Source organism: Notolepis coatsorum (assembly GCF_963971535.1).
Source record: "Notolepis coatsorum genome assembly, chromosome: 18".
NCBI classification, from domain to species: domain Eukaryota; kingdom Metazoa; phylum Chordata; class Actinopteri; order Aulopiformes; family Paralepididae; genus Notolepis; species Notolepis coatsorum.
This window is the reverse complement of record NC_140182.1, coordinates 85,949,487-85,966,960: the sequence shown is the minus strand read 5'-3', so window position 1 is coordinate 85,966,960 and position 17,474 is coordinate 85,949,487. Positions and strand designations below refer to the sequence as shown.

At 45.8% G+C, this 17,474-nt stretch overlaps 1 protein-coding gene across 4 annotated transcripts in view; it reads left to right on the top strand.

Moving 5' to 3' along the window:
* Positions 1–17,474, top strand: part of mon2 (MON2 homolog, regulator of endosome-to-Golgi trafficking) — a 144,092-nt gene that overhangs the window by 68,214 nt on the left and 58,404 nt on the right. For all 4 annotated transcript variants that reach the window (XM_084335422.1, XM_084335420.1, XM_084335421.1 and 1 more), the window contains exons 8-11: positions 4,216–4,413; positions 8,718–8,842; positions 11,110–11,249; positions 11,800–11,947. In XM_084335422.1, coding sequence (XP_084191548.1) covers positions 4,216–4,413; positions 8,718–8,842; positions 11,110–11,249; positions 11,800–11,947 — 611 coding nt within the window. The remainder of the gene's footprint in view (positions 1–4,215; positions 4,414–8,717; positions 8,843–11,109; positions 11,250–11,799; positions 11,948–17,474) is intronic.

Sequence of the window (17,474 nt, the reverse complement as noted above, 5' to 3'; positions counted from 1 at the left end):
TAGATTGGAGCGCAGTTAGTTTGTCTACCTTCTGTGAACGTTTAGCAAGAATCCGCGTTGCAATCCAAAATGTCGGATCAGTTTCCATAATAGAAAATAACTATTTACAGTAGATTTCATTCACGGTTCTTGCTGCACGCCTGGTGATACTAAATCCAGATTGAACTCTGCCATTGGAAAGAGTAGATGGCAGAATTCAGTACTGTATCTACAAAACCTTCTGTTTAATCATCTTCCCTTTATTCATTTGCTTAGATTTTTTGTACACATGATCTCAAGAAGGTACTGAACGAGCTCAGTGGCAGTTTTTCATGTCTGGTAATTTTTAGCATGGTGATATTCACTGTCAAAGATGCAAAGAAAAATCGTAATTTATATTCTCCTTTGTTTCATCACAATTTACTCGAGCCTAGTAACGGACACAATATTTCTGATGTTAACTCACAGAACCCAGTTCTTTGCAAACAGAAGGTACTTTTTCCACAGCAAGTTCTAATATACCATCTAGACCTTTTCAGAAGAATTCCGCTGCGAAGGGAAACAGCTTGGGCCCCAATGTGTTTCCCGTCAGCTACTTTGTTAGCAAACACTACAATTAACACTATCAGTGCCGACCAGGCTGTCATCCCCACCTGCCTGAAGAAGTCCACTATTATCCCTGTACCCAAAAAATCCAAGCCTGCTTGCCTCAACGACTACCGCCCTGTAGCTCTCACCTCCATAGCCATGAAGTGCTTTGAGAAGCTAGTAAAGGGCTACATCTGCTCCTCCCTCCCCATCAACATGGACCCCCTGCAATTTGCATACCGCCCCAACAGGTCCACGGAGGACGCCATAGCCCATGTGCTGCACACAGCAGCATCACACCTGGACAAGAGGCAGGGGAACTATGTGAGAATGCTATTCATCGACTACAGCTCGGCATTCAATACCATAGTCCCCTCCATACTCATAGCCAAGCTCAGGGACCTGGGCTTGAACTATGACCTCTGCCAGTGGGTCTTGGACTTCCTGACTGGCAGACCCCAGGTGGTGAGAGCAGGCAACTGCACCTCCTCATCCATCACCCTCAACATAGGGGCCCCCCAGGGCTGTGTTCTGAGTCCCCTCCTCTACTCCCTGTACACACACGACTGTGTGGCTCAGCGGAGTAGCAATACAATCATCAAATTTGCTGACGACACAGTGGTGGTGGGCCTGATCTCTGCCAATGACGAGAGGGCCTACCTGGAAGAGGTCAAGGTCCTGGCGGGATGGTGCCAGGAAAACAGCCTCTCCCTGAACGTCAGCAAAACAAAGGAGATGATTGTGGACTTCAGGAGGTCGGGGGTCAAGGACTACAGCCCCCTCAGCATCGACGGGGCACCGGTTGAGAGAGTCAACAGCTTTAAGTACCTCGGAGCCTACATATCCGAGGACTTGACATGGACCACACACATTGACAGTGTTGTGAAGAAGGCACGACAACGCCTCTACTTCCTCAGGCGCCTAAGGAAGTTCCAAGTCAGTCAGAAGATCCTTAAGAACTTCTACTCATGTACAATAGAGAGCATCTTGACTGGCAACATCACCTCCTGGTTTGGGAATAGCACTGCACAAGACCGAAGCAGACTACAAAGAGTGACACGTTCAGCCGAACGCACAATTGGAGGGGGGCTCCCCACCCTCCAGAACATTTACAACAAGCGTTGCAAGGGCAAGGCTAAGAGAATCATTAAAGACTCCAGTCACCCGAACAACTGCCTCTTTGAACTGCTGCGGTCAGGCAAGCGATACCGGAGTCTCAAGGCGAGCACAGAAAGACTCAGAAGAAGCTTCTATCCCCAGGCCATCAGGCTGCTAAACGAACAATGAACACTACACAACAACAACCACCAAACGCACATAGCACACACATCCACACGCACACACTCACTTTAAACAAACACACTGTAGCACCCACTCCACACACTTTATAGCACACACCCACTTTAAACAAACACACTGTAGCATTCTGTACTTCTGTATGACAACTATTAAAGAAACTTGACCTTGTTTACCTTTTTACCCTGTTGAATGCCATCATCCACTTCAATGTTAGCGTTAAAAACGCCTAATCTAAGTTTTAAATTATGCCTGTGTCTAATCTGCCCGTCGCTTATCAATGACTTGTTTGCAGTCAACATTGCCGAAACGGATTGTTTTTTAATCGGTTCATATCCTTTTTATAGCATTTCGAAAAGCTATCGTTCTCTAGAAAATTTCCGGAAAATTTAAAGATTCCCCCATAAACGGCATTTATTGGAATATTCTCGAATACACTAGACACGTTGTCATTTGTTGGCCTATTTATGAATCGTTTTCAAATAAACGCTAGATTATCGATAGTACGGTATATGTGTACTTATGCACGCTATAGACGTGGGCTGAAAAATCTTTTCTCTCGTTTCCTCAAGATCACACACACACACACACATACGCACATAGGGACACGCTGTTATCTCAGTGAATACAGCTCCGATTACCCCAAGACTGGTAACATAGACTCCTTACCTTAGATCAGATGTTCTCCAAAAAGATTATTCCAATTCCTGATCGCCATTCCAAATATCGATCGCGTTTATTGATTGATTATTGGCTGCTGTAAATATATATTCCAGGCTGCTTTCCATCTCGCGATCAGATCCCTCTTGATCAGACGGCTCGCCAGCACAATGGAGCCAGTTGGCTCCACCTCTACAGATCTACAGATCCCAGGTCAGTCTAATCGACTGACCTGCAGTTACACAGGGATAGACGATAGGGGGCGCTTTTTTCCCATCTGAGCTCCTGGAGGGGCTGCTGTACCAACGGAAGACTCGGTTGATGAAATATGAATTCAGATCGCTAATAAAAAAATCAAACGACATTTCTCGTCGTTGGCACTCAACAGGGGGGGCTGATAAAAGAGAATAGTCGTCGCTGGAATCCAAAGTGTTAATGTAGTGTAAACTATTATATTGTTATAGTGTTTACACTATTGTTTACACTGTTTACTTATATTTCTTTTAATTTTAATTTTTTTTAAACAAACATATAAACAAACATGACAACACACGATAAGATATACAAGCATTAATTAACAGTGCACATCCAATGAAATCACCATTTAGTTAAATGTCTTATACAGGATATACCCCTAATACCTGCTATCTAATACCCTACACACATATGCTCTAGCTCGTACCCCCCCCTCCCTCATGTTTCTTTATATTAAGATCAAATTGTATATATATTTACTAGAGGTGGGCATAGATTAATTTTTTTAATCTAGATTAATCTATCTGCAATCCTGGATTTAATCTAGATTAATCTAGATTAAAATGGCTCAAAAAAAAAGAAAAAACCTGCCGAAGGCATTCAAAATATGTGTGTTCTACCCAAATAATGACCAGAAGTAAGTCCTTACTTTTTCTTTCCTCCTTATGTTTCTCAGGCCAGGTGGCCCATTACACCATGAGCCCATCTCCTGTTTCCAAAATGCATTACAGACTGTTTGAAAAAGCTGTTTTGCTATGATAATTGGTAATGAAATATCAAAATAATGTTCAATAAGATGTACTTGTGTTTAATAAGTTGTTTTATTCAGAAGTTAACACAAATAAATAATATTACCAGTACAGTACAGTATCTAGCACACTCTCAGGAGCAAAACAGAAAGAATCATTTCAAACTTGAACTATGTGACATGGCTTGAATCAACTGCTCCAGTGGAGTTGCTCAGTGGCCAATAGTGTCAACTGTGGTTGTACTGGGCAGCTCCCAGGTGTGAATGGAGCTGTGTGAATGTGAAGCAGGGCGTTCCTGAAAAAGAGCATCTGTGCTCAGCGAACCTACCCTGGGTAAATATTATTATTATTTTTTTTTAAGATTAATGCATTAATTATATTATCGCGCGATACTAGTATAGCGTTAACGCAGCACGTTAACGCCGTTAACGGCCCAGCTCTAATATTTACATATATTTACTGTATGTCTTTCTATTATTACCCTGCCCATACCTGTATCTTCCCTCCCCCCTCCCCCATACTGCTATGATGACTGAATTTCCCCCAAGGGGATCAATAAAGGAATATCTTATCTTAACAGGATGCACATGGGCCAAAATAGAATGTTTATGAACAGATCTATATTGATTATACTCCCATTTGACCCCTTCAACCCCCCCCCCCCCCCCCCCCCCTCTCCCTCTCTCAGCACCAGGAGTTCAGCTTCCTCCTGAAGGAGCGTGTCTGTCCCCTGGTCATCAAGCTCTTCTCTCCCAACATCAAGTTCCGGCAGCAGGGCAGCAGCAGCTCGTCATCCCCGGCCCCCGTGGAGAAGCCCTATTTCCCCATCTGCATGAGGCTGCTGCGCGTGGTCTCCGTCCTCATCAAGCACTTCTACAGCCTACTGGTGAGGCACTGTGATTGAGCCTGCCGCCGCCGTCAGCCCATGTGGAGGAACCCAACTCCTCGATTAAGTCGTAGACGGAGCTTCATGATCAATATAGGTTTAATCGTGAGAACACGTATACAAGGTACATGCGGCTTAGATGAGTTCGGGCTCGAGAACACTGAGGGGGAGAAGGGGACACTGAGCTTAAGAGCAGAGAGGGGTTGGGGCTGTAGCCTGTGAGATTTAAGCTGTTTGGGGCAACCAAAAGGGATTCCTCAACAGACACTATGGAGCATACAGTCGTAATGGATTATAATTAATTCACGAGGGTCTGCTGGCCATTAAGGTGCTCCTGTAAGAGGCTAATAGCTCGTCGCATCTCTGTGCGAAGCAAATTGGGAAACTGCTTTGTTATAGTTTTGAGTTTACGTGGGTATTACTATTGTGCGTTTGAGCTAATTGTTTTGTGTGTTAGTAACCATACTTCTGTGACACGGTTCCTAAGCAGGTCTGGGGAAAGTATGGAAAATTACTTTGATCATTTCCAGGTTTTGAGAAGTTTGCATATTGCACAAAGAAGTCTAGAAAATTACGGGAGCCGATATGATCCTTTTGACATATTGGGGGCATTTATTGTTATGAAGGTTTTTCTTCAGCTAGAGAGTGATGTGGCCCAGTTTTGATTTAATTTGAAATCTTTATTTTCAAACATGTAAATAAAACAAAATAAAACAAACAAATCATTAATCACAAATCAGCAATGAAATAAGAACATAACTAAATTTACATGTTCGGAAAGAAGTAGGAAGAAGTATACACTTATTTAATCCTACCCATTTTCCACTACTCAAAATTAATGTAATTCCTTACTGATTTAAATCCTTACAAAACAAATATATATATATACAAATATATGTAAAACATGAAGAGAATAAAATACAAATGTAAACACCTGTGAATGTCAAATGCATCCATCATATCGGGTCTTAGAACCACTTAGTTAGCACTCAGTTGAACTGACCTGACTAGAATCTCTGCGGATCATGATGTGTTAACTCGGCTGTGGTGAACCCTTGTGGCTTCAGCGCTTACCACCGGATTTGTGTTTGCATGCAAATAAATGCATGAATGAATGATATATTTCTTAATGTGTCATGCCACATAAGTTGTTAACCTTGTGAGGCAGCTGGATTTGCGAGATCACAAGATCAGGTGATCAAGTTATGTGCTTGTGGCCAAACCACAGCAGTTTGCACACCAATCAGTGCCATAGGAGGAGCTACTGGCAGCTACTACGGGAGTGGTTTAGGTGTGACATTTGCTAAATGTATTTTTGGTATTCATATCCCTTACAAAGGCAGCAGGAATCGTCTACTGACATTCTAACTACATAGGTAGCTTCTTCGGTGCTCTCATACTATGTCATGGTTTATTGATCTGATTGGTTGAAGTTAGCCTGTGATAGACATGAATGAATGGATGAATGAAAACTTTATTTAACAAGATTGCAGAATGGGTACAATACAGTACGGCTCAATACACACAATTGTTAACTCATTCCCCGCCAACGACTAGTATACTCGTTATTGGCCGCCAATCGTTGGACGCCAACAACGAGTATACTCCTTATTTGATCGTTCTTTCTTTTATTCGCTATTTCTATTCATAATCCATCCAGGAAGGCTGTGTAACCATAGGGAATGAGTCTGAGATCGCAAAAGTCCAATACCGCCGCCTGGTGGTATGCGGTCGATGCTGCACTCCCTTTGAGACTCTGTGTATGGGGCTGTGTGTCGATGAAATTCCTCCGGGCGGACTTTTGTAGTAGCCTGGACAGAGGGCTTCACCCGATCGCATTGAATAGTTTTCGGGACCCCCGATTCATTATGCTGTGGTGGGTTATGTCGTGGACATTTACAGTGGCCAGTTTTGAATTTCAGCCTCCATATGGTTCATCCAATCACCTGCCAAGTATTTTTTGAAAGTCCCTGCCCTTTCCAAACCGTTTCCAAGGACGACTTCTGGTGCATCAGGTTATATAAGTGGCCCACCCCATAATTAATTCCAAGACACCATTATACCACAAAACAACAACAACCTGTGGGCTGGTGATAAGAGTCCACAGCCACATACAAACACAACCTCCAGTACAGAAATACATTAGGCAAGGGCGGCCGGGTGGCACAGTGGGCAAGGCGCTCGCCACCAACGCAGGAGATACTGGTATCGAGCCCAGCTCTCTGCGTTGCTTCCGGCTTGGCCGGCCGTCGTACTAACACAATTGGCAGTGTTAGAGGGTGGGAGAGTCGGTGGGTGGGTCCTGGTCGTTGTAAACAGCGACTCCTACTAGGGATGCCCCGATCGATCGGCCAGCGATCGGTATCGGCCGATATTCAGTATAAATATGAGATCGGTGAATTCCGATAATGCTTTATTTTCGCCGATCGTGAAAACCGATCGAAAAACATGATCCAATTCTTAGCGGAGTTCTCACTCGCTGGCTTCTCTCTCAAGCACACAGAGCTGCAGCGCACTGCCACTCCCCCTCCTCCTCCTCCTCCCCCTGCCCCTCCCAGACCCGTGTCAACAGAGGCTCCTATTGCCTCCGGCAATAGTCTGCTCTAGTCTAGTGCATGCAACCTCTGTGAGCTAACGTTAGCTACCTAGCTAACGTTACTGTTTAAACAAAATGACCCAGTCAACTATTCACTTTTAGTTTAATACATGAGGCATTGTCTAACGGTATCTAGCTGGCTAGCTACTGATAGCTCCTGATATCAACAAATGCTCCAGCAATAGTCTAGTAGTGCATGATACCTCCGTTAGCTAGGTAGCTCGGTAGCTAACGTTAGCTCACGTTAGCTCACTGTTTAAATGAAATGTCCCAGTAAACTAAATAGTTCACTGAGGCGTTGTCTTAACGTTATCTAGCCGGCTAGCTACTGATGGCTCCTGATATCAACAAATGCTCCAGCAATAGTCTAGTAGTGCATGATACCTCCGTTAGCTAGGTAGCTCGGTAGCTAACGTTAGCTCACGTTAGCTCACTGTTTAAATGAAATGTCCCAGTAAACTAAATAGTTCACTGAGGCGTTGTCTTAACGTTATCTAGCCGGCTAGCTACTGATAGCTCCTGATATCAACAAATGCTCCAGCAATAGTCTAGTAGTGCATGATACCTCCGTTAGCTAGGTAGCTCACGTTAGCTCATGTTAGCTCACTGTTTATATGAAATGTCCCAGTAAACTAAATAGTTCACTGAGGCGTTGTCTTAACGTTATCTAGCCGGCTAGCAGTAGCTACAGATAGCTCCTGATATCAATGGCTTATAACATTGATTCGAAGCGTATTCGAGCCCCTGGCTTGCATCACAGTCACGAAAGGGGCTAGCTGAGGGCATGCTGAATGTGATTTGACCAAAGCAGAGTATACACACAGACAGTGGAGCTGTTTGCAGATAGCGAGCATTTTGACTTGTTGCGTGGTGGCAATGTCTCGCAGATAATACAACTACAAGTATAATTATATAATATATATATTTTATTTGAAAGAAAATGTATATATATTTAAATGTTTTATTTTTTTTATAAAACCAAAAATGATCTGTATCGGTATCGGTCGATATGGCTCATAGGCGATCGGTGATCGGTATCGTTGGCAAAAAACGTGATCGGGGCATCCCTAACTCCTACAGTTCGGTCGGGGCGCCTGCTCAGCGACTAAAAGGATCTAAGGGGGGTAGTGTGATCCTTCCACACGTTACACCCTCTCAGTGAGAGTCCGCACTGCCAGGTGAAAAGAAGCGGTTGATTGGCTACACATGTGTCAGAGGAAGCATATGATAGCCTCCACTCTCCCAGACCGACTGTAGGGGGTAGGTGCGCAGCGGCCAGGAAGGGGATTGGGAATTGGCATAACGACTAACATTGGGATGGGAGAAAAACGGAGGAAAAAGGAGGGGGAAAAAGATAAAAAATAAAAATAAAATAAATACATTAGGCAGAGTAACAGACAAAGAGATAGAGGCCAATGCTTAGCTTATGTTGGGACCCTATCGCACAGGCATCACCTTCCCCAAACCTCTCATCTACCCTCCAAACCTCTCATCAACACTCCAAACAGATAATAAATAATATACACATAGACTGATGAAATTATACTACATTGCCCCATTATATGGCATTCTTTTCCTCATTTCACTTTTCAAAAAGCAAATGTTTCACTTTCGAAAAGCCATTTAAGTGCCTCTCATTCCAATGACTTACTGTATACTGTGTGTGTGTGTGTGTGTGTGTGTGTGTGTATGTGTGTGTGTGTTGTAGGTGACCGAGTGTGAGATCTTCCTGTCGCTGCTGGTGAAGTTTCTGGACGGAGAGAAGCCCCAGTGGCTGAGAGCAGTGGCCGTGGAGTCTGTCCACAGGCTGTGTGTCCAGCCACACCTCCTACGGTACATACAGGCTCAGCACCGGAGCTCCCTCCCGTCCTTATTAATTGTAACCCAACGCCTCGTTGGAACGCAAAACTCGGAACACAATTCCTTCTTCCTATTTATTTATTCCATTCCCAGACGCTCATTTATCTCACCTAAATATTAACACAGACGGCTATTAAAATGCGCTTTCCTTTTGGAAGCATGCTGACTGACGATGAGTCGTGCTTTCATCAGTGAAACCTGTCTAACCGGTTTAGCATTAGACTGCTCCGTCCTTTATTACACCCTGAGCATCTCTGCCATTTGAAACCGTCATAATATAACTGGTCCGGGGAGCCAGGAGGGGAATAGTTTGATATGACTATTATTTAATTCCCTAGAATTTAGCCCGATGAGACAATGTATAAGTGACTATGTCATCTCCCCACCTACAGTATAGACATTTAGGGAATTCTGGATTATCTAACAACAAATATCTTCTCAGATGTGGGTTTCTGGGACAATATCTTAACAAATGGGTGTTGCTGACATGAAACATGTTGAGAACCACTGATCTAACTCGCCCATATGACCCTGTGTTCCCTGTGTTCCCTGTGTTCCCTGTGCCTGTGTTCCCTGTGCCTGTGGTCCCTGTGTTCCCTGTGTTCCCTGTGTTCCCTGTGCCTGTGTTCCCTGTGCCTGTGGTCCCTGTGGTCCCTGTGTTCCCTGTGCCTGTGTTCCCTGTGTTCCCTGTGCCTGTGTTCCCTGTGTTCCCTGTGCCTGTGTTCCCTGTGTTCCCTGTGTTCCCTGTGCCTGTGGTCCCTGTGTTCCCTGTGCCTGTGGTCCCTGTGTTCCCTGTGCCTGTGTTCCCTGTGTTCCCTGTGTTCCCTGTGCCTGTGTTCCCTGTGTTCCCTGTCTTCCCTGTGCCTGTGTTCCCTGTGTTCCCTGTGCCTGTGGTCCCTGTGTTCCCTGTCTTCCCTGTGCCTGTGGTCCCTGTGTTCCCTGTGTTCCCTGTGCCTGTGGTCCCTGTGTTCCCTGTGTTCCCTGTGTTCCCTGTCCCTGTGTTCCCTGTGCCTGTGGTCCCTGTGTTCCCTGTGCCTGTGTTCCCTGTGCCCCCTATCCCTGTGTTCCCTATCCCTGTGTTCCCTGTGCCCCCTATCCCTGTGTTCCCTATCCCTCTGTTCCCTGTGCCCCCTATCCCTGTGTTCCCTATCCCTGTGTTCCCTATCCCTCTGTTCCCTATCCCTGTGTTCCCTATCCCTGTGTTCCCTGTGCCTGTGTTCCCTGTGCCTGTGTTCCCTGTGCCCCCTGTGTTCCCTGTCCCTGTGTTCACTGTGCCTGTGTTCCCTGTGTCTTTGCCCCCTGTGCCCCCTATCCCTGTGTTCCATGTGTTCCCTGTGCCCCCTGTGTTCCCTGTCCCTGTGCCCCCTCTGTTCCCTGTGCCCCCTCTGTTCCCTGTGCCCCCTGTGTTCCCTGTCCCTGTGCCCCCTCTGTTCCCTCTGTTCCCTGTGCCCCCTGTGTTCCCTGTGTTCCTGTGCCCCCTCTGTTCCCTTTGTTCCCTGTCCTTCTGTTCCCTGTGCCCCCTGTGTTCCCTGTGTTCCCTGTGCCCTCTCTGTTCCCTTTGTTCCCTGTCCTTCTGTTCCCTGTGTTCCCTGTGCCTGTGCCCCCTCTGTTCCCTCTGTTCCCTGTGCCCCCTGTGTTCCCTGTGTTCCCTGTCCCTGTGCCCCCTCTGTTCCCTCTGTTCCCTGTGCCCCCTGTGTTCCCTGTGTTCCTGTGCCCCCTCTGTTCCCTGTGTTCCCTGTCCCTGTGCCCCCTCTGTTCCCTCTGTTCCCTGTGCCCCCTGTGTTCCCTGTGTTCCTGTGCCCCCTCTGTTCCCTTTGTTCCCTGTCCTTCTGTTCCCTGTGCCCCCTGTGTTCCCTGTGTTCCCTCTGTTCCCTGTGTTCCCTTTGTTCCCTGTCCTTCTGTTCCCTGTGTTCCCTGTGTTCCCTGTGTTCCCTGTGCCCCCTCTGTTCCCTTTGTTCCCTGTCCTTCTGTTCCCTGTGCCCCCTGTGTTCCCTGTGTTCCCTGTGCCCCCTCTGTTCCCTTTGTTCCCTGTCCTTCTGTTCCCTGTGTTCCCTGTGCCTGTGCCCCCTCTGTTCCCTGTCCCTGTGCCCCCTGTGTTCTCTGTGTTCCCTGTGCCTGTGCCCCCTCTGTTCCCTGTCCTTCTGTTCCCTGTGCCCCCTGTGTTCCCTGTGTTCCCTGTGCCCCCTCTGTTCCCTGTCCCCCCTGTGTTCCCTGTGCCCCCTGTGTTCCCGGTCCCGCAGGTCCTTCTGCCAGTCATATGACATGAAGCAACACTCCACCAAGGTGTTCCGGGACATCGTCAACGCCCTGGGCTCCTTCATCCAGTCCCTCTTCATCGTCCCTAATGCAGGCAACCCCACGGCCAGCAGCGCCCCTGTCGGTCAGTCCACAGCTGCAGCAGCTAGCTTTGAGACATACACTGGTCCTTTGTAGGTCAATGGGTAGAGCTGTGTTTGATTCAATGACTAGACTTGATTATGTTCTCATGAACATTTACTGGTATTACCACCACATGTGACGTTTGTTCTACTTCAAGTGATACGCTCAAAACGTCACATGTGGTGGGTATAGCAATACATGTTCATGGGAGAATAGTCTATTTTGTGGACTCTGTTTCTATTATTTAGTGGGTTTGATTCCCACTAGGATCATCCATACTGAAAATGTATTCACGGCACGCACAGTGCTGTAATTAATCTTTTAGGGGTAAATGCATTCACCCAATGTTATCAACGATTCATAGTTACTTTTTTAACATATCTGAGTTGCTGTTGGCAATAAGTACAAATTGAATTTATAGAGTGAGGACTTTTCTTTCTTTAAATTTATCAGACATTCTCCCTTTTCTTACCTTTAAATTTTTTTAAATAATTTACTTCACTCCTCTTCTCTTCATCCACTCATCTCTCTCTCTCTCTCTCTCTCTCTAGGGGGCTCGGGGTCTCAGGGGGCTGCGCAGGGTGGTCCCGGGGCAGGAGGTGTGGGTAGCAGTCTGACCACCCAGGCTGCCTTTGAGTACCGTGGCACATGGATCCCCCTCATGACCGTTAGCGTCCAGGGCAGCGCCAAGGCAACCTAGTGAGTTAACTCACTCACTCACACAGCGCCAAGGCAACCTAGTGAGTTAACTCGCTCACTCACACAGCGCCAAGGCAACCTAGTGAGTTAACTCGCTCACTCACACAGCGCCAAGGCAACCTAGTAAGTTAACTCACTCACTCACACAGCACCAAGGCAACCTAGTGAGTTAACTCACTCACTCACACAGCGCCAAGGCAACCTAGTGAGTTAACTCACTCACTCACACAGCACCAAGGCAACCTAGTGAGTTAACTCACTCACTCACACAGCGCCAAGGCAACCTAGTGAGTTAACTCACTCACTCACACAGCGCCAAGGCAACCTAGTGAGTTAACTCACTCACTCACACATAGGGATGGGCGTGAGTAATCGATCGATTACTCGTAGCTATGAGAAAAATAGATCTTAAATTATTAATAATATTTATGAAAAAATATAACTTTTTTTAAACATATACGTGAATGAACAAAGTTAAGATAAAAAAAATTATAATACATTTAATTTTTTTTTGAGTTTTCCCCCCCTTTATGAGTAATACACGATCACTCGAGTATAGCATGCGATCATTCTATCTGGATTTGTCTTAAAAATGTCCCATCCCTACTGAAGGAATCTATGTTTTTCAATGTGTATATAATGTAAAATATCGGTGGATGACAGCATCTGCTATTAGATCTCAGATGAGGAGGACAGTATTTAGTGGTGTGTGTTTTCAAGTTAGACTGGAAGCCACAGGCTAATAGAGCCCTGGGCTCCGAGGTCGTCGGCAGCTTGTTAACATACCGTAATTCCTCTAATAGTAACCGGTATTCAATTAAAAACCGGGTCTCTATTAATGACCGGGTGCGCTGTTGAGCTAAGCAATTATAAGCCGGCCTCCTAATACAAGCGGGTTTCATGTATATTAGAGGACTTACGGTATTTCCCTCAACAGATTTACCATAGGCAATATATTTTGTTATTGTTGTTATATGATGGCCTGGCTGTGCAGTAAATACCATATAATGGTATGGTGTTAATGTTTACCAAGAGAGTAAGCCTACCTCAGAATGGTATAAAACGAAGTTATTATTATTATTATTATTATTATTATTATTATTATTATTATTATTATTATTATTATTATTATTATTATTATTATTATTATTATTATTATTATTATACCAGTATTGTGATTGCACTATTTTACTTTATTTGACCACCTGTAATTGCACTGTTTACTACCGTATTTCATACAGTACTTGGTTTCAATCAATTAACCCAGTACATTTTACTGGGTTCAAACTGACACAAAATGTTGATTTATTCATTATGATCTGTTTGAAAATTAGAAATATAGGCCTCTCTCTTATACATGCCTCCTCCTACTACAAGCCTGGTAGCCGCTACAGTTGAAACAAATACAAGCCGGGGTTACTATTAGAGGAATTACGGTAAACACTGATAAGCACTGGTGGAGGCAGGTTTGGTCAGAGCTACGGGGAGAGTTTGACATAGATAGAGACGGACGTTTAGTGTGTTAAAGGTGACCAGCCGTTGCCATGGTAGCGTGTCACGTAGTAACGAGAAGAGGGGGCGGGGCCTGTTGCTAGGGGGAGACGTTATGAGATGTGAGTTCCTTCCGGGGTAAGTTAGATTAAGACACGACGTGGAATCGAGCAGACGCATTGAGAGAGACTTTGAAATCCCTCCTCACCCTCGCTGGGTGGGGGAGGGGAAGTGCCACATCATCACTAGCTTCGGCTAACAGGGAATGGTTGTTGGCTACGACGAGGCCTCAGAACCATTGGACTAATGAGAGAAGAGACGGTGGAGAATAATGAATTTAGTTTTTCAACAAAGACTGTTCAAGGACATTACAGAATGGGTTACATCTCGTACGAAGCTATGTTTATGAAAATAAACATCAGGAAATAGATCACGTTGCAGTGTCGTTTCTTCTGACTACGGATGTACTAACAGGGCTGTACGCTAAGCTTTTTCACTAGGGGCAAATTATTTAGGGGCACATTTTTAAATAACAATTTTACCATTATTTATATCGATTGTTTTTGATTAAAAAAAAGAAAAAGAAAATGTTATATTCTTTTTTAATAAAATATATATATTATATAATCATACTTGTAGTTGTATTATCTGTGAGACATCGCCACCACGCAACAAGTCAAAATGCTCGCTATATGCAACCAGCTCCACTGTCTGTGTGTACTCGAGTAGCCTCCAGCTACGGCCAGGATTCTCCGGAGCTGCAGCTGGACCCTATACTGTAGCCTCCAGCTACGGCCAGGATTCTCCGGCGCTGCAGCTGGACCCTGTTGACTATATTCAGCCAATTTCAGCGTGCCCTCAGCTCGAATACACATCGACTCAGTGTTATAAGACATTGATATCAGGAGCTATCTGTAGCTATTTAGTTTAATGGGACGTTTCGTTTTGAACAGTGAGCTAACACGAGCTATCATGCACTACTAGACTTGCTGGAGCATTTGTTGATATCAGGAGCTATCAGTAGCTAGCCGGCTGGCAGGCTCACCGAGGTCCCAGTGTCCCACTAGAGACTAGTGTTTACAACAGCCACGGGTGCGGGAGGGAGGAGGAGCAGCAGACGCCGCAGCTCTCTCCGTGTGTCTGAGTTCAGTTCAGTTCGGCTCACTAGGAGGTCGAACGCGTCGAAAATATGAAGCAATACTAACTTTACTTTTCTTCATAACTAAATCAGACAGTCAGCCAGTCTATCAGAGTGAGTGCTCAGTCGATTGTTCCCGCTGATCATACCTGCTGAGTGCTCACTGCTCAGCTCGCGTGAGTGACGTCATCACACGCCTTGGATAATTTAGGAGTGAAATGCGAATGCAAGGCTTGAAAGCACTACTCGCAAGCCCGCCCCCAGATAATATTTACCAATCGCAACGGCCAATTAAAGGGGCAATTCGCGATCATCTCGTCGCAGTGTACAGCCCTGACTAACAGGGGTTGATACAGTGTGAGACAGATAATGAGATATCCAAGTAAAATGACACAACACGGAGGCCAGTCACGGAGCAGCAGGTGACGAGTGGATTAAATGATTAAAGGCTAGAAACACTGTTATCTTACACTACTCACACAGCGCCAAGGCAACCTAGTGAGTTAACTCACTCACTCACACAGCGCCAAGGCAACCTAGTGTAAGATCCTGATCAAACTGGCCAGTATCACGTCTTCGTCTGTTTGGCCCTCCATCCAATTCCTCTGCGTTGTGTCATTTTAATGGTCCTGACGTCTCCGATACTGGTAGATAAGATCCTTATCTCCCCCGTTAGTGCAATCCATAAACCATCCTAATTCTCCACCTCCGTAAGAATTCGACACTTCGACACTGTGAGATACCTTATGAGGAAAAGCGTTGTTTTATTGCTATAAACAGAACCTCATAATCAGATGTTATCGGATGTTATCAAATTGTATCGTCCTTGAAGAGTCTATTCTAATGATCTTTCGGTGTGTTCTATTGTCCCTTTGCTGTTATGTCCAATAGTGGTCAGGCCTGGTCGTTAGCCTGAACCCTCCTCGTGTTAGCCGAAGCTACTGTAATGATGATGTGGCATTCTCCCTTCCCCCCCCCCCGTGGTGGAGGAGGAAGAGTCTCTCCTGGTTCCTTCCCTCTTAGTCTCAGTCAGATTTTAGTCTGCCCTCCACCCGGAAACACCGTTCGACTTATAGATGTTCGTCGTCGCAACGACGGCCCCGCCTTCTGGTTGTCATGCGACGTGTTGTCATGACAACTGCTAACCTTTCACACATTAAAATGCAGTTTCTACTGTGAACCGCTCTCCCTCGCTCTGGGAGACACTCCGTCTTATCTCAGATGTTCTTCCAAGGAATGTCAACAAACACCCTCGCTGGCAGTGTCTTCAATCCACTGGTCACCGTTCTGAACCAACCTCTGCTAAGCCAAACACATTTCTGCCCTCTCTGACCTGGCACCGTTAGATGCTACCATCTTCCCCCAATCTATACATCACATACATTGAAAAAGCACCCCAAATCCCTCACTAGTGAGTTAACTCACTCACTCACACAGCGCCAAGGCAACCTAGTGAGTTAACTCACTCACTCACACAGTGCCAAGGCAACCTAGTGAGTTAACTCACTCACTCACACAGCACCAAGGCAACCTAGTGAGTTGACTCACTCACTCACACAGCGCCAAGGCAACCTAGTGAGTTAACTCACTCACTCACACAGCGCCAAGGCAACCTAGTGAGTTAACTCACTCACTCACACAGCGCCAAGGCAACCTAGTGCGTTAACTCACTCACACAGCGCCAAGGCAACCTAGTGAGTTAACTCACTCACTCACACAGCGCCAAGGCAACCTAGTGAGTTAACTCACTCACTCACACAGCGCCAAGGCAACCTAGTGAGTTAACTCACTCACTCACACAGCGCCAAGGCAACCTAGTGAGTTAACTCACTCACTCACACAGCGCCAAGGCAACCTAGTGAGTTAACTCACTCACTCACACAGTGCCAAGGCAACCTAGTGAGTTAACTCACTCACTCACACAGCGCCAAGGCAACCTAGTGAGTTAACTCACTCACTCACACAGTGCCAAGGCAACCTAGTGAGTTAACTCACTCACTCACACAGCGCCATGGCAACCTAGTGAGTTAACTCACTCACTCACTCACTCACTCACTCACTCACTCACTCACTCACTCACTCACTCACTCACTCACTCACTCACTCACTCACTCACTCACTCACTCATTCACTCATTCACTCACATCTATCTCTTATCTACCCATGTATCTAGATCTAGCCATCCTCTCAGCTCTTGCTCCTATACGTACACAGACAAAGCACTCCAAATCAGCTGTGGCATATCTACTCTGTTACCCTATACTTTGAAAGACATCAGCACCATCATTAAACTACACAGGCTTTAAATCCAGCACCACCACCAGCCTATATCCTCAGCCTGTTAACACTATTGTCATTACTTTCCTCCAGAGTACCAAACTCTACTAAACACAGGGAGCTACCAACGCTTTCCCTCTCTTAAAGCAGTGAAGTGAGCTGTTTTTAAATGACCCTTGGGTCTGAGGAGACTCTGTTCTGTCTGGGTCTAATTAGGGTTAGTGCTGCTGGTAGTGTTTCTTTTGTGCCAGCCTGGAGCTGACAGGTTGAGGCAGGGGAGAGCATTAGGACTCGAGCACCTGTTGTGTTTGTATTGCATTATAGGTGTCGGGGAGAGACCAACCTCGATGTGATTAAGCAAGGAAGCAGCGCGGTTCTACCCAGGCTGGTCTTTTCAGGGGAGGAGCTTGTATGACGTAGACTCTAGACAAACAAACAGATGGGACATCATCCATCTAGACCAGGGGTCTCAAACTCGCGGCCCGCGGGCCAATTGCAATTTTTGTTATTTTTTTTGCAGTCATGTCATCACAAACACTGGCATTTAAAGGGTACAAATAAAACAATTCCTGCACCAGAATGCAGGAAATGAAGTCTTTGTTGTCATGGTTTTTGCCTTAT